We start from the raw sequence: 27514 nt of genomic DNA, 5'->3' as shown, positions 1-27514 counted from the left end.
GAACCCATGAAAAGCAACTGGCCCAGACGGTATCAGAATGGTGAAGAGTATATTGACTGGCTGTATCACAGCCTGAAATGGAAACACTAATGCCCCTAACAGAAAATCATACAAAAAGCAGTGGATGTGGCCTAGTCCATCACAGGTAAAGCCCTCTCCACCATACATTACATTAAGTATTGCTGCATTCAGGAAGGTATAGGAGCATCAGGACTCACAACACAAGGTTCAGGAACAGTTATTACCTCTTATCCATCACACTTTTGAACCAAAGGGGATAACTTTACTTGCCCCATCACTGAAGTGTTCCCATAAATTACAATGATCCTAATGGAGGGTCACAGCTTGAAACATTGACTGTTTACTCTTTTCCATAGAAGCTGCGTGACCTGCTGTGTTCCTCCAGCAATTTGTGGGTGTCACTCAACAACCTATGGACTCACTTTCAAGGATGCTTCATCTCACGTTCTCGATATTTATTGCTTATTTATTATTAGTCTTTGTTTTTGAATTTGCATAGCTTGTTGTCCTTTGCACACTGGTTGAATGCCCAACAGGGTGGTCATATTGATTCTAATATGGCTATTATTATATTATTGATTTATTGTATATGCTTGTGAGAAAATGAATCTCAGGGTTAACATTTCACGATCATCTTTTATCAGCACTGACACAAACCCTTGAGTCTGATTACGTGAAACTCCACTTTTCTGTTTCTTGGACTGTAATTTGGCAAGTCAGAAGAGATAGTTTCTTAAGCTTATCTCTTGATTTACTGCAACAGATAAGTGGAATAGAGAAATAAAGATCAGCAAAGTGAATGCAGTCCTGCACAGGAGTTGTTTAATCAGTATTTGATTGTTGTCTAACAAAGAGGAGAACACATTGCAAGCACCAAACACCTATAATTAAATGAGGTGCCAATGTACTGTTGCTATCCCTTAAGAGTTATAATGGGTCACTGAATGGAAGGAAGGGCAGGCATTGCATATTCTGTGACTGTCTGGAAAATTTTAATGAGAATGACAGAGCATGTATGTTAGTAAAGATAGAACAATGAATCAGTAACACATAGAAACAGTCCTTTTTCAATACTGAAAGGGGAAGGAAGGAAGGAAAGATGCAGCCTGAAGATGCTGGAGTAATTAAGAATGATTCATTGAATATAGATGACAGTGTTGTGAAAGGTAAGGAGATCCCTAATCTTGTTCGGGGTAGGGTAAAGCTAGGTGGGAGGGGAATGATTGACATTCAACACACCAAAATGCTGGAAGAACCCAGGAGGCCAGCCAGCATTTATGGAAAAGAGTACAGTCAACATTTCGGGCTGAGGCCCTTCATCAGAACTGGGAAAAAAGATGAGGAATCAGTAAGAAAGCAGGAGGAGGGGAGGAAGAACCACAAGATGATAGGTGAAACGAGGGTGGGATGGAATAAAGAGCTGGGAAGTTGATTAGTGAAAGAGATACAGGGCTGGAGAAGAGTCAATTTGAATTTATTTTATTTCTCACAATCTGAGAGTGTAAAAATCCTTATGTAGCATCTCTGTCGCATCATACAAGCAATAAGGAAGGGAAATGTGGGAAGATATTGGCCTAAACACTAAAATTGTATACATACTTGTATGCAGAGTCAGATATGCAATCAGATCAATGTGTATTGCTAAGTCTGATGGCCTGGTGAAAGAAGCTGTACCAGAATCTGATCAGAGATGACAGAAGGCTATGGGAGAAAGAAAAGTGGGGAGGAGCACCAGAGGGAGGTGAGGGGCAGGTAAGGAGATGAGGTGAGAGACTGAATTGGGAATGGGCAATGCTGAACTAGACTGAGGAGGGGAAGGTGGCTTTACTAGAAGTTCGAGAAATCGATGACCATGCCATCAGGTTGGAGGCTACCCAGACGAATAGAAGGGTACTCCAGGACTAAAGAGATGTTCTCCTTCAAAGAAAGAGGTTTCCCTTCCTCCTGCCACCCCACCCCAGGGATAAAGTTCCTCTTGTCTTCACCTACCACCCCACCATAATTCTCCATTAACTTCCACCATCTCCAATAGAATCCCTCCAAGCACAACTTTCCCTCCACCCCTCCCCCATTTTCTGCTTTCCGCAAGAATTGCTCCTTATACGACTCCCTTGTTCAGTCGTCTGACCTCCCTCCTGGCACTTATCCTTGCAAGCGGAACAAGTGCTGCACCCTGCCCCTTCACTACCATTCAGGGCCCAAAACAGTCCTTCCAGGTGAGGCGATACATCACCTGCGAGTCTGTTGGGATCATCGACTGTATCCGGTGCTCCTGGTGTGGCCTCCTGTATATCTGGGAGACCTGATGCAGATTGGCAGACTGCTTTGCCAAGCACCTATACCCCATCTGCCAGAAAAAGTGGGATCTCCTAGTTGCCACCCATTTTAATTGCACCCCATTCCAACACATCAGACCATGACCTCCTCTACTGTCGTGATGAGACACACTCAGACTGGAGGAACAACACCTTATATTCCATCTGGGTAACCTGATACCAGACATCAATTTTGCAAACTTCTGGTAATTGCCCTCCCTCTCCCTTCATCATTCCCCATTCCCTCTCTCTCCTTATCTGCTCACCTCCTTCCCCTTCTCTTTCTTCCATGGCTTTCTGGCCTCTTATAAGATTGCCCCTTCTCCAGCCTTGTATCTCTCTCACCAATCAATTTCCCAGCTCTTTATTTCACCCCCCCGCCCCCCCAGGGTTTCACCTATCACCTTGTGGTTCTTCCTCCCCTCTCCTCATTTTCTTACTCTGACTCCTTTTTCCCCAGACCCAATGAAGGATCTCAGTCTGAAACGTCAACTGTTTATTCTCTTTCACAGATGCTGCTGGGCCTGCTGAATTCCCCCAGCATTTTGTGTGTTGCTTGGATTTCTAGCATCTGCATACTTTTTCTTGTTCTGATTCTCAGGATCCAATGTTCAGTTACAACGAAGATAGTTCCAAAGTACTGGTATGAAAGAAAATACATCAGGGAGGCAGAGAAAAAAGTAGCTTCAGAGGTGAGATTCTCTCTCCGTCACTTATAATGGACCTGTCTGCTAATTTATTCTCCACCGGATCCATGCTTTCAATCGCTGGTTCTTTGACTTTCTCATGTCCTGCAAGGATTGGAAGATCACCGATTTATAGACCACATCTCCAATGCCAACAAGCCCGGACGTCTTCAGGATGCGACCCTTGCTACTAACCTCAACAGCTCTAACCATCCACAGCAGATTCAAGACCCGGACTCCACCACCATCAATGCAGGTTCCAATGACCTTGTACATTTCCAAATTGCCGACTGTGCAACCTCCAACTCCGACTCCAGCCTCGATCTCCAGACTGGGTATTCAAACGCTGCCGCTGGAACCCCCATCTCCCCTTCCAGTACCACCACTCCACAATCCCGTGTCTCTCAGATACCATAACCAGTTCTTGGGCCCTTGGAGACTCCATCTTCCTCTCACCCCAAACCTTCCTTCTCCTTAGACACTACCAACCCCCACTCTAAATAATTTCTCCTTTGGCTTCACCCACTTCCTTCAAACAAAAGGTGTAGCCACGAGCACCCGCATGGGTCCCAGCTATTCCTGCCTTTTTGTCGGCTTGGTGGAACAGTCTATGTTCCAAGCCTAAACTGGCGCCCACCCCCCACTTTTCCTACATCAACGACGGCACTGATGCTGCTTCGTGCACACATGTCAACTTCATCAACTCTTCCTCCAACTTCCACCCTGCCCTCAAATTTATCTGGTCCATTTCTGACACCTCCCTCCTCTTTCTTCATCTCTCTGTCTATCTACTGATGTCAATTATAAACCAACAGACTCTCACAGCTACCCGGACTATACCTCTTCCCACCGTTTAAAAACTCCATCCCCTTTTCTCCATTCCTCTGTCTCAGCCACGCCTGCTTTGCATTTGAGAACAAAGGCAATGTCCTCCTTTTTCCAAAAAACATGGGCTTCCCTTCCTCCACCATCAATGCTGTCCTCAACTGCAACTCTTCTATTTCACACACATCTGCTCTTAGCCCATCGTCCCACCACCCTACTGGGAGTAGTGCTCCTTTTGTCCTCACCTACCACTCCACCAGCCTCTGCATCCAGCACATAACTCTCTGGAACCTCCATCATCTCTAATGGGATTTCCCCCACCCCCACATTCTGCAGGGATCGCTCCATTTACAACTCCCTCGTCCAGTCATCCCTCCCCACTGATCTCCCTCCTGGCACTTATCCTTACAAGCGGAATAAGCGCTACACCTGCCCCTCCACTTCCCTATCATCCCCAAACAGGTCTTCCAGGTGAGTCTGTTGGGGTCATATACTATGTCCGGTGTGGCTTCCTGTACATTGGTGAGATCCGAAGTAGATCTGGAGACAGTTTCACCGAGCACCTATGCTTCATCCCCCAGAAGAAGTGGGTTCTCCCAGTGGCCACACATTTTAATTCCACTTCCCATTCCACTATGCCCATCCGTGGCCTCTGCTGTCACGACGAGGGCACACTCAGGTTGGAGGAACAACCCCTTGTATTCTATCTGGGTAGCCTCCAAACTGATGGCATGTACATTAATTTCTCCAAATTCTGGTAAGGTTCCCCCCATCTCTCCTTCACCATTCCCCATCTCCCTTTCCTTCTCTCACCTTGTCTCCTTTCCTGCCTATCACCACCCTCTGGTGCTCCTCCCCCTTTTTCTTTCTTCCACTGTCTTCTATTCTCTCCTATCAGACTTCCCTTTTCCATCTCTTTCACCAATCAACTTCCCAGCTCTTTACTTCATCCCTCCCCCTGTTTTTACTTATCACCTTGTGTTTCTCTCTTCATCCTTCGCCCACATTTTATATCTACTCATCTTTTTTTTCCCAGTCCTGTTGAAGGTCTGGGCCGGAAATGTTGACTGTACTCTTTTCCATAGATGCTGTCTGGCCCGCCGAGTCCCTCCAGCATTTTGTGTTGCTTGGATTTCCAGAATCTGCAGATTTTTTCTTGTTTGTAGTTTAAACTGTTGATCAGATTTCTGAATGGTCCATGAACACTGAGCTCAATTTCCCTTTTTTTGCACTACATTTTTATCTTTGTCATTTAATGACATTTTATACATTTACACTGTACTGCTGCACAAAACAAATTATAACAAATCTGATTCTGATAATGTCCAAATCGCCATGTAAATCTGTAGACTTATACAATGTTTGGGCACTTTGTTAACTACAAAGTAGTCAGGGAAGGGTCACGTTAAAGTTTGGAGCTGCAGTACAGGCAATGAAATTTCCAAGTTGTGCAAGATCATGTTTAATATCTTAACCCCCACCCCCCACAATATCTTCTAACCGGAGACTTGCCTCATCCTCCAGCAATCAACCCATCAGGTCCGTTCAGAATCTCTTATCTTAATGAGATCGCTTTTCACTCATTGTAGCTCCAGGGCAGATAAACTGCATTAGTTTAATCTTTCTCCATTCAGCCTCCGGTAGAAATTCGGTCTCGTCCATTCCTTCCTGCAAAATATCCCGTGGCACATTTTCAAGACATTCGGCATTATCGACCCGTCGGGAATTGCATTCCCCCCCCCCCCCGTTTCCTCTTTGTGAAAGCTTGCAACGGTATATATATATAATTTTCGTTATGCACTAGAATAGCTGCCGTTTCCCCTCTCCATAACAACAGCGGCCACCTTTTAACACCCACTTTATCGGGTGTGCCCATCTCTGCAGCAAGACAATACGTGCTAAGTGGCAAACGCATCAAAGCGACTGTAGTACCCGCCTTTCACCACCGGCCTCTTTTATATGAATTGCGATGAGGCGCGCGCTGATTGGCCGCCGCGCCGCCCGGCCCCGCCCCCCGCGCGCGGATGCAGCGCGAGCGGAGGAGGAGAGGCATTGGGAGCATGGCGCAGGGACTTTGAGGAACTGGGCCGCGCTCCTTGCAGACACCCAACTGCGTCCTCGCCTTGTTGTTTTTTTATATATATAAAGAGAATGGCTTTTCACAGCGAAACCCAGGAGAAACGAGTTCCGTTTCTGAAAGAAGGCGTTCGGGAGAGGCGCCCGAGTAGTGAGAACGGGGCTGGAGCTGCGGCTGCCGGCAGGGCGAAGTCATCATTTCCCTTCCGAAACGCGTCGAAATCCAAACAACAAAATGGCGAACAAGTCAACGGGCCGCTGGCAGGAAGCGCCCTCGGGCTGCTCCGAGCCGATACGGCTGCGGCTCCGAACCAAGTCGCTGCAGAAAGCGAGGAACGCGGAGCCACAGCCGTTCAGAAAACCACCGAAGATCTTGCTCGGAAGAGTTTTCAGATTCCTAAGAAGAACAAAGAAAAGAAAGGTGCTTTATCACATAGCGCTGTTTCTTGCCGCTAGCCATGAATTCCAGTTCTCTTGCCTCTTACTGGAGAGAGGTTGGGAGCTGCCTTTTTAATAGGGATCGTTAGTAAATCAGAAAATTAAAAAAAAACTCAAATCTTTGTATTAAGCACCACAAATTGATGCAGGTAAGTGGACCACAAGGAAAGCATGTGGTCTGTGGTCAGAAATGTCGAATTTCAGTACTTAATATGGTACCTGACCAGACCTCCTTTATATCTCCAGCCCAGAGGACATTGTGCTTGCAATCTTGCAAGGTCTTGTGGAGAGACTCCTTCTATTTACTCACCCTTTGGCTTTCTTCTTCATCCACATTGATGCAATGGAAAATGCTAGCCCAGTTTCATTCGGTTTTGTTTTGGAGGACATCGGTTTCTTGTTAATCCAATCATAGGAGTTGGGATAGACCATCCCAGCCTTATGTAGGGTTTTGGCCTTGGTGACAGGCCATTGACACATGTGGTTTATAGTTTGAATATTACCAAATGACTAGTCGTCAAATTAGATCGTTTTGCGCTCCTCAAATACCATCAGAATGACCTAAGTTTGGATGCAACGCTTTTGGTGTTATTCAGTAAATTGTGGCACAGAAAGAGCAAGGTACTACCCTCTAACTTGCTTTTTGAGTTCTGTAGCATGTGTATATCCTTGAGCTTGGAATTATAATAAAATTTCATGTACTGTTGACATAAGCCACACTAGTCTTGAAGTACAGCTAAGGATGTCGTTCTACCAAATAAGTCTGTATCAACTCTTTGAAGGGGCCATTCATTTAACTCTTGTTTGATCCCATTATTCAAATTTTCTACTTGAGAATTATTTTGTTCTCCTTTGCAAGCTGGTACAATCTAATTCCCTTCACCTTTGTGGACGCAACATTCTAGATCTTCACTTGGAGGTTAGTTTTTAATGCACCTTCTGGTTCCTTTGCTGTACAGTTGGTCATTGGTTGTAGATTATGACGTCCCGTTCTGTCAAATTATGGTTTGAGATATTAGCATGGATAAGGTCCATTCCTTAGAAGTAAATAACAAAGTTCTGATGAAGGGGCTTGGCCTGGTTTTCTTCCCCTCTGTAGATGATTCCTGATCTGATGAGTTCCATCAGTATTTGTGTGTGTTCGAAACGTTCAACTGAAATTTGACAATTTGTGTTGTTACTTTATATGGAGAACAGTCAGCTCTCTTGGTTTCTTAGCTTTTTGCCATGATAAAATGTATTGAAGGTTTAGCATTTTTATTTTGCACCTTATCGATTACTGCAGTTTCCATCACTGTGGAAAGGTATCTTGGACTCTTGGATAGGTTGGATTTGAACTAAGAAGTTACCATGTTTCCTATTTTCCCAATTACCTGATTAAATTCCTCGAAAGCCATGGATATTTGAAATCCTGGGAAGTCTGGAAATACTCAGTAGCCTTCAATGGGAAAGTGCAAATATCCAGAAGTCCGTATGCACAAAGGAAAGGAACAGAGGTCATTATTCCATAATGTCAAGCCACGGACTCTATTGCTGCTCAAATATGTATTTAGTAAGCTCATGTTCTAATAAAGATAAATTTGCACTAGTGTAGGTCCCTTCTTGAACTTGGTGTACAAAAGCCTTTCAACGAATTGCATAATTTTTGAGGCAAACTTGGCAGGCCCAAAGCTTGCAGTTATTTGTATTCCTTTCTTTTTTGGGGGGGGGGGGGAGGAAGTAAGTAATTCCTGATAATGAAGAGATACAAATCGTGAAGTTGTGAATTACCATGTTCTGCATTTCACCATCGGCCTTGCAAAAAATAAATTAGCTTGTGGTCAGTCTCCCAGCATAGATCAAGTGATTTGATGTGCATTATCTCGATGCACCGATCCTATTGCAAACATACTAGCTGGCATTCCACTTTGTAAGAACCCAGTTGTAAATGGATTTAGACTCTACCCTGGAAGCTCAAAATGTGCAATTAAAAATTAGTATTTGCAGAATTGTCCCATTGTTTCTGCTGCGTCAGAATTTTTACTTTATTTCATCTAAATGTGATGTCTTTTTTTGTCTTTCTGTCAAATTGCTTTAGCAGTAAATAATTGAGCTTAATGAGTAGGAGGACACAAATGTTCCCTTTGAAGGGGCCATGCTATTAGCAATTTGGATTTACAGCAGTTTATGTAACAAATGTGATGTTAAGTGGGTGGGGAGGGGTCATTTAGAATCCTTTTCATGACTTTGTAAGGCATGCCATCCCAGATCCTAGTTTATTGAATGACCATTTATATTATTTGTAATGCTTTTGTTACTAAGTTAGTAGAAACAGTTCTTGCTTGAGTCGCCAGTTGTGCTCAGTGGGACTTGTCACAGTGATAGCTGGAAGTATGAACTTGTAAAATTGTTCTTTCTAAAGATTAGTCTTTTTGTCATATGTACATTGAAATAGTGTAATACATTATTCTGCATCAACAACCAACACAGTCCAAGGATTGTGCAAGGGACAGCCAACAAATGTCGCCACATTTCCAGCACCAATGTACCATAGTTACAGAATGGCATCTATGACGTTATGGGCATCACTGAATCGTGGCTGAAAGAAGATCGTGCCTGGGAGTTTAATGCCCAAGGATGCACATTGTATTGAAAGGACAGGCAGAGGGGGTGGGATAGCAAAAAACAAATCAAATCATTAGAAAGAGGTGACATAGGATCAGAAAGTGTAAAATCATTGTAGATAGAACTAAGAAACTACAAGTGTATATTGACCCTGATGGGCATTATATATAGACCTCTGAGCAGTAGCAAAGATGTAGTCTGCACATTACAATGGGAGATAGAAAATGCATATCAAAATGGTAATGTCATGGGGAATTTCAGTATGCAGGGAGTCTGGGAAAATCAGGTTTGTGCTGGGTCTAAAGAGGAGGAATGCTTATGAGATGGCTTTTTAGAACAGTTTGTGCTTGAGTGCACTAGGGGAAAGGCAATCTAGATTGGGTGTCGTGCAATGAACCAGAATTAATTAGAGAGCTTAAGGTAAAGGAACCCCTAGGGGTGTAATGATCATAATATTGCATTCACCCTGCAATTTAAGGAGAAGCTAAAGTTGGATATGTTTGTATTAAGGGAATTACAGAGGCATAAGTGAAGAGCAGGTCAAAATTGATTGGAATGGAACATTAGCAGCAATGGCTAGAGTTCCTGGGAGCAATTTGGAAGGTGCAAGATAGATACATCCCAAAGAGTAGTATTCGAAAAGCAGGATGACACAACTGTAGCTGACGAGAGAAGTCATAGCCAACGTAAAAGCCAATGAGAGGGCATATAATAGAGCAAAAATTAGTGAGACAAGTGAATTTGGAATCTTTTTAAAAAAAAACAATAGAAGGAAATTTAAATGAGTCATGAAGAAGAAAAAATGGAATATGAAGGTAAGATAGCTAATATTAAAGAGGATACTAAAAGTTTCTTCAGACACATGAAATGTAAAACGATTGAGAGAAGATATTGGGGTGCTGGAAAATTATGCTGGAGAGGTAGTAATGGGGCCCAGGGAAATGGCAGATGAACTGAATGAACATTTTGCATCAGTCTTCATTGTGGAAGACACGTATCAGTATGTCAGAAGCTTAAGAGTGTCGGGACAGAAGTGAGTAAAGTTGCCAATACCAGGGAGAGGTGGTGCTTCAGAAACTGAAAGGTTTGATGGTAGATTGTTTACCTGGACCAGGTCGTCCACACACCAGGATTTTAAAAGGTGGCTGAAGAGACTGTGGAGGCATTAGTAATGATCTTTCAAGAATCGATTGTGGAGGACTGGAAAATTGTAAATGTCACCCCACAGCTCAAGAAGGGAGAGAGGCAGAAGAAAAGAACTTGTAGGCCAGTTAGTCTGACCTCTAGTTGTGAGGATGTTGGAGTCGATTATTAAGGATGGGATCTCCGAGTACTTGGAGGCACACGATAAAATAGGCCATAGTCCATGGTTTCCTCGGGTAAATCTTACCTGATAAATCTGTTGGAATTGTTTGAAGAAGTAACAAGCAGGATAGACAAAAGAGAATTGGTAAATGTTGTATACTTGGATTTTCAGAAGGCCTTGACAAGGTGCCACATATATGGTTATTTAACAAGTTGTGAGCTTGTGGTATTATAGGAAAGATACTAGCACAGATAGAACAGTGGCTGATTGGCAGGAGACAAAGTGTGGGAATAAAAGAAGCCTTTTCTGGTTTGCTGGTGGTGACTAGTGGTGTTTCACAGGGGTCTGCTGGGACTTTTTCTTTTTAAGTTATATGTTATAAGTTGGGTGATGGAATAGATGGCTTTGTGGCCAAGTATGCGGATATTGCAAAGATAGATGAAGAGGCAGGTAGTGTGAGGAAGCAGAGAAGCGACAGAAAGGCTGAGACAGATTAGGAGAAAGGGCAAAGAAGTGGCAGATGAAATACAGTGTTGGGAAGTGTATGGTCATGCACTTTGGTAGAAGAAATAAAAACACTTTTCTAAATGGAGTGAAAATTCAAAAATCTGAGGTACAAAGGGGGGGACTTGGGAGTCATTATGCAGTAGACTATCTGAAAATAGGTAGAGGGCAGGTAGTTTTGAGGAATTAGGCTACAGAAGGACTTGGATTAGAAGAAAGGGTAAAGAAATGGAAGGTGGATATAGTGTCAGGAAGTGTATGATCAAGCACTTTGGTTTAAGAAATGAAAGTGTTGACTAATTTCTAAATGGAGAGAAAATACAAAAATCTGAGGTGCAAAGGGGAGTCCTTGTGCAGTATTCCCCAAAGGTTAATTTGCAGGTTGAGTCAGTGGTGAGGAAGACAAATGTAATGTTGGTATTCTTTTCAAAAGGACTAGAATATAGAAGTAAGGATGTAATGTTGAGGCTTTTAGAAGGCACTCACTTGGAGTAGTTTTGGACCATTATCTAAGAAAGAATGTGTTGATGTTAGGGAGGGCTCAAAGGAGGTTCATGAAAATGTTTTCAGGAATGAATAGCATTTGATGGCTTTGGGCCTGTACTCACTGGAATTCAGAAGGGGGGACGATATCATTGAAACCTATTGAACGTTGAAAGGTCTCAGCGTGGATGTGGGAAGAATGTTTCCTAAGGTTGGAAAGACCAAAGGACACAGCCTCATAATAGAGGGATGACCATTTAGAATGGTAATGAGGAATTTCTTTATCCTGAGAGTTGTAAATCTGTGGAGTTCATTGCCACCGGCTGCTGTGGAGGCCAAGTCATTGAGAAGATTTAAGGTAGAGGTTGATAGTTTCTTGATAAGTCGGGGCATGAAAGGATTTTGGAGAAGGCAGGAGATTGGGCCTGAGAGGGAAATGAGTCTGCCAGGATGGACCAAATGGCCAAATTTTGCTCCTATATCTTATGGTACCATGCCCACAACTTGTCCGAAACCATACATCTTTGGAATGTAGGAGGAAAATAGGAGCATCCAGAGGAAATTTGCCCATTTATCAGGAGGTAATTGTTAAAGGAAGAGAGCCTCACATGTTCACAAGGTTGATATGTTTACACAGCATTTGCCAGAAGCTTGCTGATCATTAGAATGTAGTTCACAATTACCGGCTTTCTTTATAAGGGCACTGGTTTCATTTCAATTGGCTTTGTACATTAATCCTGAGAGACCACAGGTGTGCCTTCAATATTGAGACTAGTTTGAAAAGCAACAGAATTGTCTTAAATGTGGACTTCATCCATGGATAGTCTCAAATGTAAATAACATGGAGACCAAAAGCATTTTTTTTCTAGGTCACTTTCACACCAAATTGTAGTTTCATGATTGTAAAACTAAAGGGAAAAGTTTCTCTAACCATGACACACAAACTTGAAAATTTTCAGCAGGAATTAGAATGAATAGATTTTGAATATTAAAATGAAGATCTAGACTTCAGTTTTTTTTCTTTAAGTTAACAATTACAGGTGTTAGTATGTTCATGTAGCAGTCAGAGGAATATCCATTTTTTTGATTTTTAAAGAAAATCTGATCAGACAAAGTGAAAGTAACATTTCACCTTGGAAGTAGAAATGGTGAAATTAACATTTTGCTTCAGTAGGAATGTTGAGTTCACTAATCTTTTTGCTTGTCACTTAAAATCTATTATTCACCTATTAAATTTGATATATTTTGACAGCATAGTGTCCTGATTCAGAGGTGTTCAGAAAAGATGGGCTTATGACATGTAGTGAATTCTTGTAGAGTAGATAATTTTTTAATAATGCTTTGTCTGTAAATGAGACTTTATGTGAGATTGGCACCCAGTATGTAATTTTAACCAAACTAACATTAGCCACTAATGTAATTTCTTTCCTGCCCACCCATACTTGCCTTTGCTAGATTTATGAGCTGATCGACTTGTCTAACAGGCACACAAAGCATTCCATGTGGGAACAGTGGAATTGAGTGCTGATTTTTCTCACCTGGACTCGGTGGTGGAGACCAAGTTTTTGAAGTTTTCTCAGCTTTAAGCAAAGAAAGTATAACTGAATACATGACATGATTGAGTGTTACTCCATGACAGAATGTAGAAATAAACATAGAATGTGATAAATTCACAGTCCAGGCACAGTGGGGGTGGAAAAATGGTTATTCACCATGCTTTCTCTTGCATATATAACTGAATGCATACTACTGTAGCTCCATTAATAGCACAAGCTTCAATTCTGTTCATGTCTATTACACACTATGCTACATAACTAGAAAGTTCACCGCTGTTTGCAATGCTATTAGCAGATTAGTGCAATTGTTAAATTATGCATATTTTTCTCATCACAAAAATGGTGTTATTTTCAGTTTCTAAAAGCTTTTGTACCCCTATTCCAGATTGAAACATGAAGCAAGCAATTTATTTGCATCACACTATGTATTGCATAGGACATAGGAGCAGAATTAGACCATGTGGCCCATCGAGTCTGCTCCACTATTCCATCATAGCTGATTTATTATTCCTTTCAACCCTGTTCTCCTACCTTTTCCCTGTAACCTTTGATGAACCAAGAACCTATCAACCTCTGCTCAAGTATACTCAGTGACTTGGCCTCCACAGCTGTCCATGGCAGTGAATTCAACAGATTCACCACCATTTGGCTAAGGAAGTTCTTTCTTATCTCTGGTCTAAATGATGTCCCTCTGAGGTTATGTCCTCTGGTCCTACACTTGCCCACTATAGGAACCATCCTCTCCACTCTATCTAGACATCTCAGTATTTGATAGGATTCAATGAGATCCCATTCTGTTCTTCCAAACTTCAGTAAATACAAGCCCAGTGCCATCAAATGCACCTCATACGTTAATCCTTTCATTCCCAAAACCATTGTCGTGAACCTCCTTTGGACAGTCTTCGATGCCAGCGCATTATTTCTTAGATAAGAGCCCAAAGCTGCTCACGATATTCCAAATGTAGTTTGATCAAAGTCTTATAAAAGTCTCAGGATCACATCTTTGCTTTTATATTCTAGTCCTCTCAAAATGAATACTAACATTGCATTTGCCTTCCTTACTGAACCTGCAAGTTACTTTCTAGGGGATCCTGCACAAGAATTTATAAATCCCTTTGAACCTCTGATTAAAAAAAAATTTCTTCCTGTTTAGAAAATAGTCCGTGCCTTTATTCCTTTTACCAAAATGCATGACCATACACTTCCCTACACTTTATGCCATCTGACACTTCTTTGCCCATTCTTCCATATAAGTTCTTCTGCGGAATCTCTGCTTCCTCAACTCTACCTGCCCCTCTGCCTATCTTTGTATCATCTGCAAACCTGGCCACAATGCCAGCAGTTCTGTCATCCAAACCTTTGACATATAACTTGAAAAGAAGAGGCCCCAATACCAACCCCTGCGGAGCAGCGCTAGTTACTGGCAGCCAAACGGAATATGACTCCCTTTATTCTGACCCTTTACCTCCTGCCAGTCAGTCAATCTTGTATCCATGTTAGTATCTTTCCTGTAATGCCATAGTCTCTTGTTAAGCAGCCTCATGTGTAGCTCTTTGTCAAGGGCCTCCTGAAAATCAAAGTAGACTATATTAGCTGAGTGTTATCAGAACAAAAAGCATACATAGATACTTTCCTCAAAGATGCTTGGTGGTAACTTGTAAATCATTTTCTTTTTTGTATTCCATGGTTGTGAATCATTTATTCTGTAGTGGCACTTAAATTTGAGAAATGTTATGCAGTTGTATACAAAAAGTGCACAGAACTTAAAGTAGTGGTTTCAGAGCAAAAGAAAACATACATTTACAATGTCCTCAAAAACAAAGTGGCAAATTGTTTTTAAATATTCTGTTTTATGTATATTATGCTGTAGTGTGTTTTGGAATGAGTTATTTGAATGTGCAACTTGAGTCTTAGAAGTTAATGCAGTTATACAGTACTGTGCAAAAGTCTTTGGCACATATATAGCTAGGGAATCTAAGACTTCAGCACGGTACTGTAGTAGATTTATGTATTGCACTGTACTGCTGCCGCCAAATAATAAAAAAAACAAATTTCAAGATGTGCGTGATGATACAGCTGAATCTTATATGGGTCTCTATTGTGGACAGCCAAATCATAGTTGGGAAAAGGGGGAGATCTTGCCTGGTGTCTTCGGGCTAGGTATGTCGTCACCCACGCCACCCGCTGCCCCGGTACTCCTTTGCTGACTATCCCGTAGTTCTGCTGTGGCACTCCACCTTTGCCGTTCCCAACATCTTTCTGGTTTAAAAGAAAGTCCTTCCCTCTTTTTCCCAACTCTGGCCTCTTAGGTCTTCCAGTCACCTGAATTTGGTTGTTTAAATAAAATTGGAATCTTACAAGTCACAGGTAAATGGGAAAAGTAACAAACAGTGAACAAGTACCACAATGTTATACTGTTAGATGAAATCTGAGGCAGCAAGTATATTGAGCCTTTGTTCTTGATTAAATTTAAAAAGATCAATTACATCTGAAAAGCTGCTATTGTATTAATTAAATAAATTTACTTTCAGAACGCTGTCAACTAGTACCGGTGGGCTCCAGAGAATTTAAACAAGACATTTTGAAAGTTCTCAATTCTTCTTGCCTGGAGTCATCATCAAGTGCTAACTTTACCTACATGAAAGCTAGATTGGTTCATAATGAAAGACTAGAGAGAGAGGTTGGTGTACTTTATCATTTAGACTTAATTTATTGTAAGCATTCTTTCCAGGATGCATACATTTAATTTTTTTTAAATATTTCTAGTATGCAGAGAAAAGGAAAGAAATGAGAAACGAGGGCCGAACTGAAAAGGAGTTGGCAGAGTCTTATGCATTCTTGTTGACTGAACCGTCGAAAGTGAGTTTCTTATTATTTGAAAATGTTGAAATAAGCCTGATTAAAGCTGCTTTTATGTTGTGACACATTGTGCAACCAAACACATTTTGAAATTTCTGTTTTCAAAAGTACTGGGCTTTAATCAGCACATGTAATTGACTGTTGCGTGAATTGCACAGGAGAGTTGTAACTTAGATTATCTTTGTTTTAGTTCAATACTTTGACAAATGTATTCAAAACTTGAAGTCTAGAAATTCATGTCAAACTACTGCTTCCACAAAAGGAAATGTCTACTTTTAAACTTACAGCAGCATCATATTGCTGAAGTGCTTGTTAAATGAATTTGCCTTTGAAAATTTAAAAATGCATATCAATTAATATTCATCTCAGCACCTTTGCATTTATAACAAAGACTGGTTTCATTGCTTCTGCTGAAATCGTTGCATACAAACCCTCATATTTTGGTAGGAGCTGTTGTGCAGGTTTATTTACATTGTGATCCTGATCAAGGACAATGATGCCTGCTTATTTCTCCAGTCAAATTTACTTTATTCTCTTGGTTGCTACTAAGCTCTCTTATACTTTCTAAGAGTAATCTTATTAAAATTATTTTTAAAATGTAAACCCTCTTAAACAAAAAAATTCTAGTATTCTATCCTTTTTCTGATGGCCTGGAGTATGTTTTGCTTTAAATTCATTGCTGCATAATTTGAGACTTTACAGATGAAACTTCTATTTTATCAGATCTATTAGCAGATTGCCCTTATAAACTAGAGTGCTCCTTGTTGCCTTTTACTTCATTGTAGTAGATGGCCTGTGGAAAGCAGCCAGTGAGTGAGTGAGCCAGTGAAGGAGTGGAGATTTGAGGCTTTGACTCCAGAGATTCTGGCAGTTTTGGCAGTTGGACTGTGCAATCAAGTCAATCAAGATTTGAATAGCTCAGCAGAAAGCCGTTGATTAGACAATCAAGATTTGAATAGCTCAGACTCAGCAGAAAGCAGCTGATTGGGCAATTGAGGTCAGGTGACCAAGCAGTTTGAAAAGCACAAACAAATAAATAGAGGGTTACCTCAAGCAGAACGGCCTGTGGAAAGCGCCCAGTGAGTGAGTGGGCCAATGACGGAGTGGAGATTTGAAGCTTTGACTCGAGAGGCTTCGACGAGAAGAGGCTGAGGACGAGCTTCACTCCAAGTGAGGTAAGGCTGGGTAAGTTCCTTTCAAAGGAGAAAGTTTCAAAAGTTCAGGCAAGTATTGGGTAGGTCATGGCAGCTGAGATCGGCCCCGTGGTTTGTTCATCCTGCAGCATGTGGGAAATCAGGGATACTTCCAGTGTCCCTGACGGCTATGTGTGCAGGAAGTGTGTCCAACTGCAGCATCTGGAGCTGCGATTGGATTCATACTGGAGCATCCGCGATGCTGAGAAAGTCGTGAATAGCATGTTCAGTGAGTTGGCCACACCGCAGGTAAAGGCTACACAGGCAGAAGGGGAAGGGATGGCCACTAGACAGCGTAGCAGTAGGCAGGTGGTGCAGGAGTCCCCTGAGGTCATCTCCCTCCTAAACAGATATACTGTTTTGGATACTGTTGGGGGAGATGTCTCATCAGGGGAAGGCAGCAGCAGCTGAGTTCATTGCACCAGGGGTGGCTCTGTAGCACAGGAGGGAAGGAAAAGGAGTGGGAGAGCTATAGTGATAGGGGATTCAATTGTAAGAGGAGTAGACAGGCGTTTCTGTGGCCACAAATGGGACTCCAGGATGGTATGTTGCCTCCCTGGTGCAAGGGTCAAGGATGTCTCTGAGCAGCTGCAGGACATTCTGGAATGGGAGGGTGAACAGCTAGTGGTCATGGTGCACATAGGTACCAATGATACAGGTAAAAAAATGGGATGAGGTCCTACAAGGTGAATTTAGGGAGTTAGGAGATAAACTAAAAAGTAGGACCACAAAGGTAATAATCTCTGGATTATTACCAGTGCCACATGCTAGTCAGAGTAGAAATAGGAGGATATTTCAGATGAATACGTGGCTTGAAAAACGGTGCAAGGGGGAGGGATTCAAATTTCTGGGGCATTGGAACCAGTTCTGGGGGAGGTGGGACTGGTATAAACAGGACGGTCTGCACCTGGGCTGGACTGGAACCAGTGTCCTAGGGGGAGCATTTGCTACTGCTGTTCAGGAGGCTTTAAACTAATGTGGCAGGGAACAAGTGCAGAGAGACGGGTGTAAAATGAGGGTAGAAGCAAAAAGTAGTAAGGTGAAAAGTAAAAGTGGCAGGCAGGCAAATCCAGGGTGAAAAGCAAAAAGAGCCACTTTTCAACATAATTGTATAAGGGCTAAGAGTGTTGTAAAAACAAGTCTGAAGGCTTTGTGTGTCAATGCGAGGAGCATTCGTAACAAGGTGGATGAATTGAATGTGCAGATAGTTAATGAATATGATATAGTTGGGATCACAGAGACATGGCTCCAGGGTGACCAAGGATGGGAGCTCAACATCCAGGGATATTCAATATTCAGGAGGGAAAGACAGGAAAGAAAAGGAGGTGGGGTAGCATTGCTGGTTAGAGAGGAGATTAACGCAATAGAAAGGAAGGACATTAGCCTGGAGGATGTGGAATCGATATGGGTAGAGCTGCATAACACTAAGGGGCAGAAAATGCTGGTGGGAGTTGTGTACCGGCCACCTAACAGTAGTGTTGAGGTTGGGGATGGCATTAAACAGGAAATTAGAAATGCGTGCAATAAAGGAACAGTAGTTATAATGGGTGACTTCAATCTACATATAGATTGGGTGAACCAAATTGGTAAGGGTGCTGAGGAAGAGGATTTCTGGGAATGTATGTGGGATGGTTTTCTGAACCAACATGTCGAGGAACCAACTAGAGAGCAGGCCATTCTAGATTGGGTGTTGAGCAATGAGGAAGGGTTAGCAATCTTGTCGTGCGAGGCCCCTTGGGTAAGAGTGACCATAATATGGTGGAATTCTTCATTGAGATGGAGAGTGACATAGTTAATTCAGAAACAAAGGTTCTGAACTTAAAGGAGGGTAACTTTGAAGGTATGAGACGTGAATTAGCTAAGATAGACTGGCAAATGATACTTAAAGGGTTGACGGTAAGCATTTAAAGATCGCATGGATGAACTCCAACAATTGTTCATCCCAGTTTGGCAAAAGAATAAACCAAGGAAGGTAGTGCACCCATGGCTGACAAGGGAAATTAGGGATAGTATCAAGTCCAAAGAAGAAACATATAAATTAGCAAACAAAAGCGGCACACCTGAGGACTGGGAGAAATTGAGAGACCAGCAGAGGAGGACAAAGGGCTTAATTAGGAAAGGGAAAAAAGATTATGAGAGAAAGCTGGCAGGGAACATAAAAACTGATTGTAAAAGCTTTTATAGATACGTGAAAAGAAAAAGATTGGTCGAGACAAATGTAGGTCTTTTACAGTCAGAAACAGGTGAATTGATCATAGGGAACAAAGACATGGCAGACCAATTGAATAACTACTTTGGTTCTGCCTTCACTAAGGAGGACATTAATAATCTTTCGGAAATAGTAAGGACCGAGGGTCTAGTGAGATGGAGGAACTGAGGGAAATACATGTTAGTAGGGAAGTGGTGTTAGGTAAGTTGAAGGGATTAAAGGCAGATAAATCCCCAGGGCCAGATGGTCTGCATCCCAGAGTGCTTAAGGAAGTAGCCCAAGAAATAGTGGATGCATTAGTGATAATTTTTCAAAACTCTTTAGATTCTGGATTAGTTCCTGAGGATTGGAAGGTGGCTAATGTAACCCCACTTTTTAAAAAAGGAGGGAAAGAGAAACTGAGGAATTATAGACCGGTTAGTCTGACATCAGTGGTGGGGAAAATGCTAGAGTCGGTTATTAAAGATGTGATAACAGCACATTTGGAAAGAGGTGAAATCATCGGACAAAGTCAGCATGGATTTGTGAAAGGAAAATCATGTCTGATGAATCTTATAGAATTTTTTGAAGATGTAACTAGTAGAGTGGATAGGGGAGAGCCAGTGGATGTAGTATATTTAGATTTTCAAAAGGCTTTTGACAAGGTCCCACACAGGAGATTAATGTGCAAACTTAAAGCACACGGTTTTGGGGGTATGGTATTGATGTGGATAGAGAATTGGTTGGCAGACAGGAAGCAAAGAGTGGGAGTAAACGGGACCTTTTCAGAATGGCAGGCAGTGACTAGTGGGGTACCGCAAGGCTCAGTGCTGGGACCCCAGTTGTTTACAATATATATTAATGATTTAGATGAGGGAATTAAATGCAGCATCTCCAAGTTTGCGGATGACACGAAGCTGGGTGGCGGTGTTAGCTGTGAGGAGGATACTAAGAGGATGTAGGGTGACTTGGATAGGTTAGGTGAGTGGGCAAATTCATGGCAGATGCAATTTAATGTGGATAAATGTGAGGTTATCCACTTTGGTTCCAAGAACAGGAAAACAGATTATTATCTAAACGGTGGCCAATTAGGAAAAGGGGAGATGCAACGAGACCTGGGTGTCATTGTACACCAGTCATTGAAGGTGGGCATGCAGGTACAGCAGGCGGTGAAAAAGGCAAATGGTATGTTGGCATTCATAGCAATAGGATTTGAGTACAGGAGCAGGGAGGTTCTACTGCAGTTTTACAAGCCCTTCGTGAGACCGCACCTAGAGTATTGTGTGCAGTTTTGGTCCCCTAATCTGAGGAAAGACATTCTTGCCATAGAGGGAGTACAGAGAAGGTTCATCAGATTGATTCCTGGGATGGCAGGACTTTCATATGAAGAAAGACTGGATCAACTAGGCTTATACTCACTGGAATTTAGAAGATTGAGGGGGGATCTTATTGAAACGTATAAATATCTAAAGGGATTGGACAGGCTAGATGCAGGAAGATTGTTTCCGATGTTGGGGAAGTCCAGAACGAGGGGTCACAGTTTAAGGATAATGGGGAAGCCTTTTACGACCAAGATGAGGAAAAACTTCTTCACACAGAGGGTGGTGAATCTGTGGAATTCTCTGCCACAGGAAACAGTTGAGACTGGTTCATTGGCTATATTTAAGAGGAAGTTGGATATGGCCCTTGTGGCTAAAGGGATCAGGGGGTATGGAGAGAAAGCAGATACAGGGTTCTGAGTTGGATGATCAGCCATGATCATACTGAATGGCGGTGCAGGTTCGAAGGGCCAAATGGTCTACTCCTGCACCTATTTTCTGTTTCTATCCTCCACTCTTTCTCAGCTGTTTTTAGTTTCATTGGTATTTTATTTTCAACACCTTCTGTAGAATCCTCAAACTCATCGTTCCACTAACATTAAAAAATAGCCTGAATGAAAAGCCTGACTGAATTAGTATCATTCCTCTTGCCTTTCTGCTTGCTTGTTGACCCTTCATGGTGAAAACACTGGTAATTTTCTGTTGATTTCCTTAGCCATCACCTTGAAATAAGTATTCTACTTGTTGGTTTCTTTCCCGTTTCATTCTCTCAAATGTTTACCCCTTGGTGGTTTTATTCTAAGAATTGGTTTCAAGATTTGCATTTTTTTAGACCCATAGTCCATTATTATCTCCAATATGTTTGTATCTTTGCACAGCATCTACTGATTCCTGCAGATTTTCCTTCATTCAGGCTGTTTATTCAAGCACTATCTACCTATTATCAGAATTCCACTGAAGTGTTACCTATTTGTTCATTATTATTTAATACCCTCCTGTCCTTCCTTTTTCTGCTTTGCCTTTTCAGCTACCTTGAGGCATTTTTGACAAACACTGCAGAAATGTAGTGGAATTAACATCTAGCGAAGCAAAATACCATCAGCCCCTCAGACTGACAACAAGGGTAACTGGGCAAAATAATCCTAACAGTATAATCAGTTTTAAGGTACCAGAATCCCTCAGAGGACAAATAATGAATCTGCATACAAGCATAGGTATGCTTTGAATTTTAGCTGAAGCACAATATTCATTTTTTCTGTGCTGGACTATTGTGTCAATAAATACCAATTCACAAATAGTTAATATGAAGAATAATAAATTTTGAGTCATCTCTGCACTTTTTCAGATGGCTCATAGATACTAACAAAATCAAAAGAAATTAAAATTTGTGAAATGCTTAAAGCATGGTATTTGCTTTCAGCTATGAAGCAAAAGTTAGATCTGGATTAATTGCAGAATGTAATACAGGGCAAATGGTAACAAATTATATTGCCCCGTCTTGGTTCACCATTCTCAGGTAATATGTGTTATAGCTGGTAAAGCCACAATTTTTCATGTTTTAGGGAAGCCAGTAGATAGAAATATTAGACTGAAGGCATCCAATAAAAGGGCCCCTAAACTGGGAGAAGTGTTTCCTTTTCCTGATTGATTGCATTCTTTTGTGTACTTTTTTTATTAGTTTGTGTGATGTGGAGTAATTCAGTGCAGATGAAGTATGATTTCCTTATTTACTACAGTGTATAAAGTGACTTGTTTTTCAGCTTCACTTTAGGCTAAAATCAATTGATGCGGGTTGTAGAGAGTTGTGAAGCATTGGAGGCCACATGTAATACTGCTGGTTTTTTAATGTTATGATGGTGTTTGTGTATGCATACCACCGTGACATTAAAGCAGGCAGTATGACCATAGAGGCAGGCTGATAAGCTTTATTTCTACAACCTAATGTAGAATCCAGACACCTTAAATGTTGACATGGTAATCTGGTTTTACCAATTTCATCACTTTTGTGATGTAGGATATGTGGCAGGCAGCGAGCTTTCACAAACAGCATTGTGATATCATTTTAATAATCTGTTTGAGGGGTAACTTTTTAATGGGGGGAGTGGAAATTCCAGAGAACCTCTTGCATTCCCCTGAAAGGATATAAAGGGCATTGGTTTAAATTGTATCTGATAGGCTGTTCTTCCAACAATGCAATGCTTTCTGTACTGCTCTGAAATTTTTGTCTTCAAGTTTCTGGAGTTCAAGATTGCTAAATCTTAAGATTGAATCTGTGGCTTTTAAATAACTCCTTTTGTTTTCCCCTTGCTAGGTTGCCACTATTTGTGAGAAAGGATTGTCTGTGGGAAGTTCCAAAGTAACTATTCTTGGAAATCCTGCAATGGGTAAGAAATTTCTTTGTTTAAATTAAAATTGATGTTTTTAAATGCATAAATGTGTACAGCTAGTTTGCTTAAATTCTTACTGGAAGGATTTTGAGCATTTGTACTTTCCAGCTTTTATCTAATGCAACCTTTCAAACCAGAGCCTATTGATTATCATTTTATCTCCTGCAGGTATCTATCTTTCAAAATACTGTGATGTACTTCAGCCCAATCCAATGGATAATGGAAGGAAGGCAGAGATAATAATTTTCAAAATCATAAAGGTATTTTTTTTGGTTTTGTTTTTGAGACTTGTATTTTCAATCTTTGGATTTGTTTTCACATATATCCTGCTATCTCAATTTCAACCTAATTCCAATACAACATAATATTCTTTGAAAAATATTTTACTGTTGGCCTGCAGTAGATTAAGAGAGAAGAAAAGATTTCAGTGAATGTGTAGGGTAGTGGTCACCAATCTTTTTAAGCCCAAGATCCCCTGCCTCGGCCTTAGTGAAAGGCAAGATCGAGCCCAAATCGATTAGTTACACACATGCGCACCAGGGCAGAAAAGACGAAGTAAAACCCCGCAACTCGGAAGTGATGTATGAACACCAGTGGTCACCACCCTTTTTTTGCACTACGGACTGGTTTAATATTGACAATATTCTTGCTGACCCGGGGTGGGGGGTGGGTTAAACACTACCGGAATACAGCAATACTCGAAGCAGGTTCCTTATGTCTTGTCTATTCCACAATTTAGTTTTCATGGCTCTCAGCTGCTGTCCCGCTTGCTCACATTTTTTTCCACTCAAAAAACTCATTGGGTTTGTCTTTAAGTGCAGGGTACTTGGACTCAGGGTGCCGAAGCAGTTTTGAGGGCTTCGTTGCCTCATTAGACAGCCTCCGGGCCCAAACTCCAGCTGCCCGCCTGCCACCAGATGCCTTGGCCAGGTGCAGCTGGTTGTGGGTGGGGTGAGAGGACATGGTCAGGGCTGGAGGTCCCTGTACTGGGGTCGCAGTCTGGAGAGAGTGACTGTCCGAGCGAGGAGTGTGACAGGGTGCCCGCCTGCTCCTCCCTCCCCCCCCCCCCCCCCCCCCCATAGGATCTATTGGCCAACAAAAGTTTGGATGACTTTCAGTAGATCACAGTGAGGTAGCTGCTCTGCTACTTACGAAACCCTGAGCCTGACTTAGGTCGTCTGCGAATATTTTAGCACCGGGTTCCCCACGAACATTCAATGTGGTAGACAGGTTTAGAGGCGGTGCCCATCTGTCTGCGCTCCAGGCCAGTAGCAATGGCACTTCTCACCGGTTACCCGAGGCCAACCAGTGATCCCTGGCGCTGGGGTATCACTGCGTTTAGGCGACTGATGACCTCGCGTGCATTCAAGTTCCAACAGTGGACATGACAGGGAATGAGGAAAGGTGCAGCTGACTCATATCGTTTCCTCGCGACCTGGTAGTTGGGGACCACTGAAGTACACTGTGTAGTCAAATGTATGGCGTGGGAGCTACACGCATGCACACTGGGCAGAAAGAACGGAACTAAAACTCCACAACTGGAAATAATCTCTCATCAGTATTTGTGTATTTTCATTTTTTTTCAGGATCTACTGGGAAAGTCTCAAAGATTGACCAGTCGATCACGTTCGATGGGTTAGCAACCACTAGTGTAGGGGTTCATTGCTGTATAGCAAGATTTTAATTCCTGAGGTGCTTGTTGAATCTTTGGGAAATAAACATTCATCATGCTGTAATTATTTCACTGGAAGTATTAACGGGCTGGAAATGGATCCCAATCCAGTTGCTCTATTATAAATAGTGTTATTTTGATGTTTTTAACACAAATATTTAATTGACTTTATTAATATTAATTTTTCAGGGAAGGGTAAAAGCCGTCTTGGATAACACCACCAAAAACTTCACCCCTCCCACACCGAAGCATGATTGTCATGTTTTTAGAAACCTTGACCGGGTCCTTTCCCTGTTCACTTACAAAGCATTTGATCTTACCCAGGTACTTTTTGAAAACTATTTTTTATTACAATACATTTCAATTTCCATTTCTCGAAATACTAAGTGTATTTGTTCATTGGTATATTCCGAAAAATGAGAATCAAGTTTACTTGTTTATGCATGTCTTGTACAAATTTTTTTTCATTTATCATTTTATAATCTTTCAGTTTTATCTTTATGAATTTGGAAATGAAGGCATAAGGCAATACCCAAGACATGTTTGCCCCTATGCTGTCGTATCTTTCATTTACAAGGAAAATAAAGTCCCCAGCATCGCCAAGCCAGTCACACTGAGGTAAGGAAAATGCGTGTTCTGATTATAGGTCATTGATCTGAAAAGTTATGTACTTTCTTCCTTCCTAGAAGACTGCCTGAATTACAAAATACTTCCAGAGCATTTTGTTTTAAGGAACAATTGCTCTTAACAGACTGGGAAAAAAATTGTTTTGTTTAACATGAGCTCACTGAGAACTAATGTGGATTTGAACCTTACTTCTTGGTATGGCTTAATACTTCCTGTTAACATACTGACATGGTTTGTGCTTTTGGGTTTTCCCATTCTAAAATTTGCTGTTCTCTCTATTGTGAATGAAGTTAATGTCTTTTATCAAAATCTGCCAATGCTGAAGAATTGGAAATACGTTAGAAGCCTGGTTTCCTGGGCTAAATGGTTAAAATATAAATGCAACCCTCTCACTGGGCTCGTATACAAACTTGGTTTGTTAGCTAACTCTGCTAACAGCCATGTGACTTGTACCTTCTGGTAACTCAGTTCCCCCACTCCATGACTAAATTCTACAGCCTTCAGTTTAAGCAGGTGCTGCTGAGCATTTTCAAACACTACTGGAACACCTTTCGGATTTGGGGGTGGAGGTGGGGGTTATTTTCCTCAGTCACTCTAGCTACACTTCCAGGATGTAACATGACAGGTTTAGACTGAGTGCACCACACAGTTCCTCATTTATGCTTGTCATTCTGCTTAGGAGGAACTGCTCAAAAGTAGCTGTGAACACCAGGTGAATGGACTAGGTCTTCAAGAAATTCTCTTAATTTCTCCTTGCATGCTCCCATGAGCCTTCTCACAATGGCAGCATTTGTTCCCACAAGAATAGAAGCTTCACCTTTTTCATCTGAATCTGGGCAGACCATCGCTGGTGTAGCAATAGTTTCAGTTACTCCAACATCTGGTTCTGAAAACTTAAGTTTCAACTACAACTAATCATTGTACGATTACTCATCAGTACTAAACTCTCAAATCTCAAAAGCACTGAGTGGCATCAATGGTAAATAGGATCTATAAAGTAAAGTAAAATAACTTGAGAACTTGTGTCAAGTATGGCTCTGGCATAAATCCCTTTGTAGTGTGGACTAACCAATCAGGAGGGACGGAAGGCGAGGTATAAATACCACCAGTCTAGGCATGACTAGTCATCATCCCTGATGACAGTGGCAGAGTTTGTCATTGAAATGTTGGTTAAAATCGAAACCTGTACCTGGCTGGATGCCCATAAAGAGTTTATTCGTCATATATGCCAGGAAAGCACAAGATCCTTTTTTTTAACTAATATTTTGTAATATCTTTTATCTTGCTTTTTAAGTCCCAAAGTAATCTACAGAAACATTAGTAAATAAATATTGTTCACCTGGTTGTAAAAAGGAAGTAAAGGTTTGTAAAAGAGTTTAAGAAGCCTCTTGTATGAGGGAAGAGAAATGTAGCAGGAGAGGTGCATATGGGACTTTTTCTAGAGCTTTAGATGAAATTATTTGATGAGGGTCAACCATGGATATTGCATCCTAGCTGTCTAGATACACAAGCCAGGGCAGAACGTTAGGGGGAGTTAGTTGTTGCTCATGTAACAAACTCCCACTCTCCACGCATTTGATGAACCCAAAGGAATAGAAAAGACTGATGCTGGTGCCAAACTATAGTGTCACAGGAGTTGCTAGTCTGCGTTGAACTCAACGTAGGACTGCCTTCGGGATTCCAGCTCTGGATTTTTCCCCCTGGATTTACTCTGAAAGCCTTCCTTATGAATGGGTATAGCCACAAGGCAGTGGAGGTTTGAGATCAGAGTTTTCCTTCTCCTAGAAAAATTGCCAGTCATGGCTGACAGGTCTCATCTGTCCAAATCAATTTGTTTTAAGGTCCCAGGAACCCTCTTTTGTCCTTTTTTCTGTCAGTAGAAGTGGTTCCCCCAGGCTTGGTAGCTAAACTGCTTGCTCCTGAAGGCCAGGAGATGGACTTTGTTGTTAGAGGCTATTTGAGACGCGCACCATTGGAACACCTTGGAAGCATTTAATTGGTAGTACGAGCTTATCTCCACTACCACCCCTGGCTATAACAACCTTAAGGAACCCAAATCAAATAAGGCATGGCTATCAAGAATAGAGTCAAATAATTAATTTGAATACTGAAAGCTTTAGATGGAGGGGGACACATAGATCTTGAGGGTTGCAGGGTTGGCAAAAATTGTTGAGGGCCAAAGCCCAAAAGCGAATTGAAAATGGGTGAGAATTTAAAATACACAATGTGTAACTGGGAGTCAGTGTAGACCAGTGAAAACTTATAGATGATACGATGCATGCTACGACACATGGACAATAGTTTCTATATAACCTCAAGTTGGAACAAGGGAGATTGACCAGGTATGTGGTGGAGTGATCAACTCTACAGGCAGATATGCATTATTAAAGATATTTCATATCATTCACATATTCCTTTGCTTAATATATCCACACTCCCAATTTGTTGTTTATAC

General features: G+C 41.7%; 1 protein-coding gene across 1 annotated transcript in view; it reads left to right on the top strand.

Moving 5' to 3' along the window:
• Positions 1 to 5889: 5889 nt before the first annotated feature.
• Positions 5890 to 27514, top strand: part of tasora (transcription activation suppressor a) — a 56278-nt gene continuing 34653 nt past the window's right edge. The window contains exons 1-7 of the mRNA XM_059944167.1: positions 5890 to 6344; positions 15346 to 15494; positions 15581 to 15673; positions 22685 to 22757; positions 22929 to 23020; positions 24622 to 24756; positions 24923 to 25050. Of these exons, the coding sequence (XP_059800150.1) occupies positions 5999 to 6344; positions 15346 to 15494; positions 15581 to 15673; positions 22685 to 22757; positions 22929 to 23020; positions 24622 to 24756; positions 24923 to 25050 (1016 nt within the window). The 5' untranslated portion in view covers positions 5890 to 5998. The remainder of the gene's footprint in view (positions 6345 to 15345; positions 15495 to 15580; positions 15674 to 22684; positions 22758 to 22928; positions 23021 to 24621; positions 24757 to 24922; positions 25051 to 27514) is intronic.

Source organism: Hypanus sabinus, chromosome 19, assembly GCF_030144855.1.
Source record: "Hypanus sabinus isolate sHypSab1 chromosome 19, sHypSab1.hap1, whole genome shotgun sequence".
NCBI lineage: Eukaryota > Metazoa > Chordata > Chondrichthyes > Myliobatiformes > Dasyatidae > Hypanus > Hypanus sabinus.
Note: the sequence above shows the minus strand (reverse complement) of the source record. Positions and strands in the feature narration are given on the sequence as shown.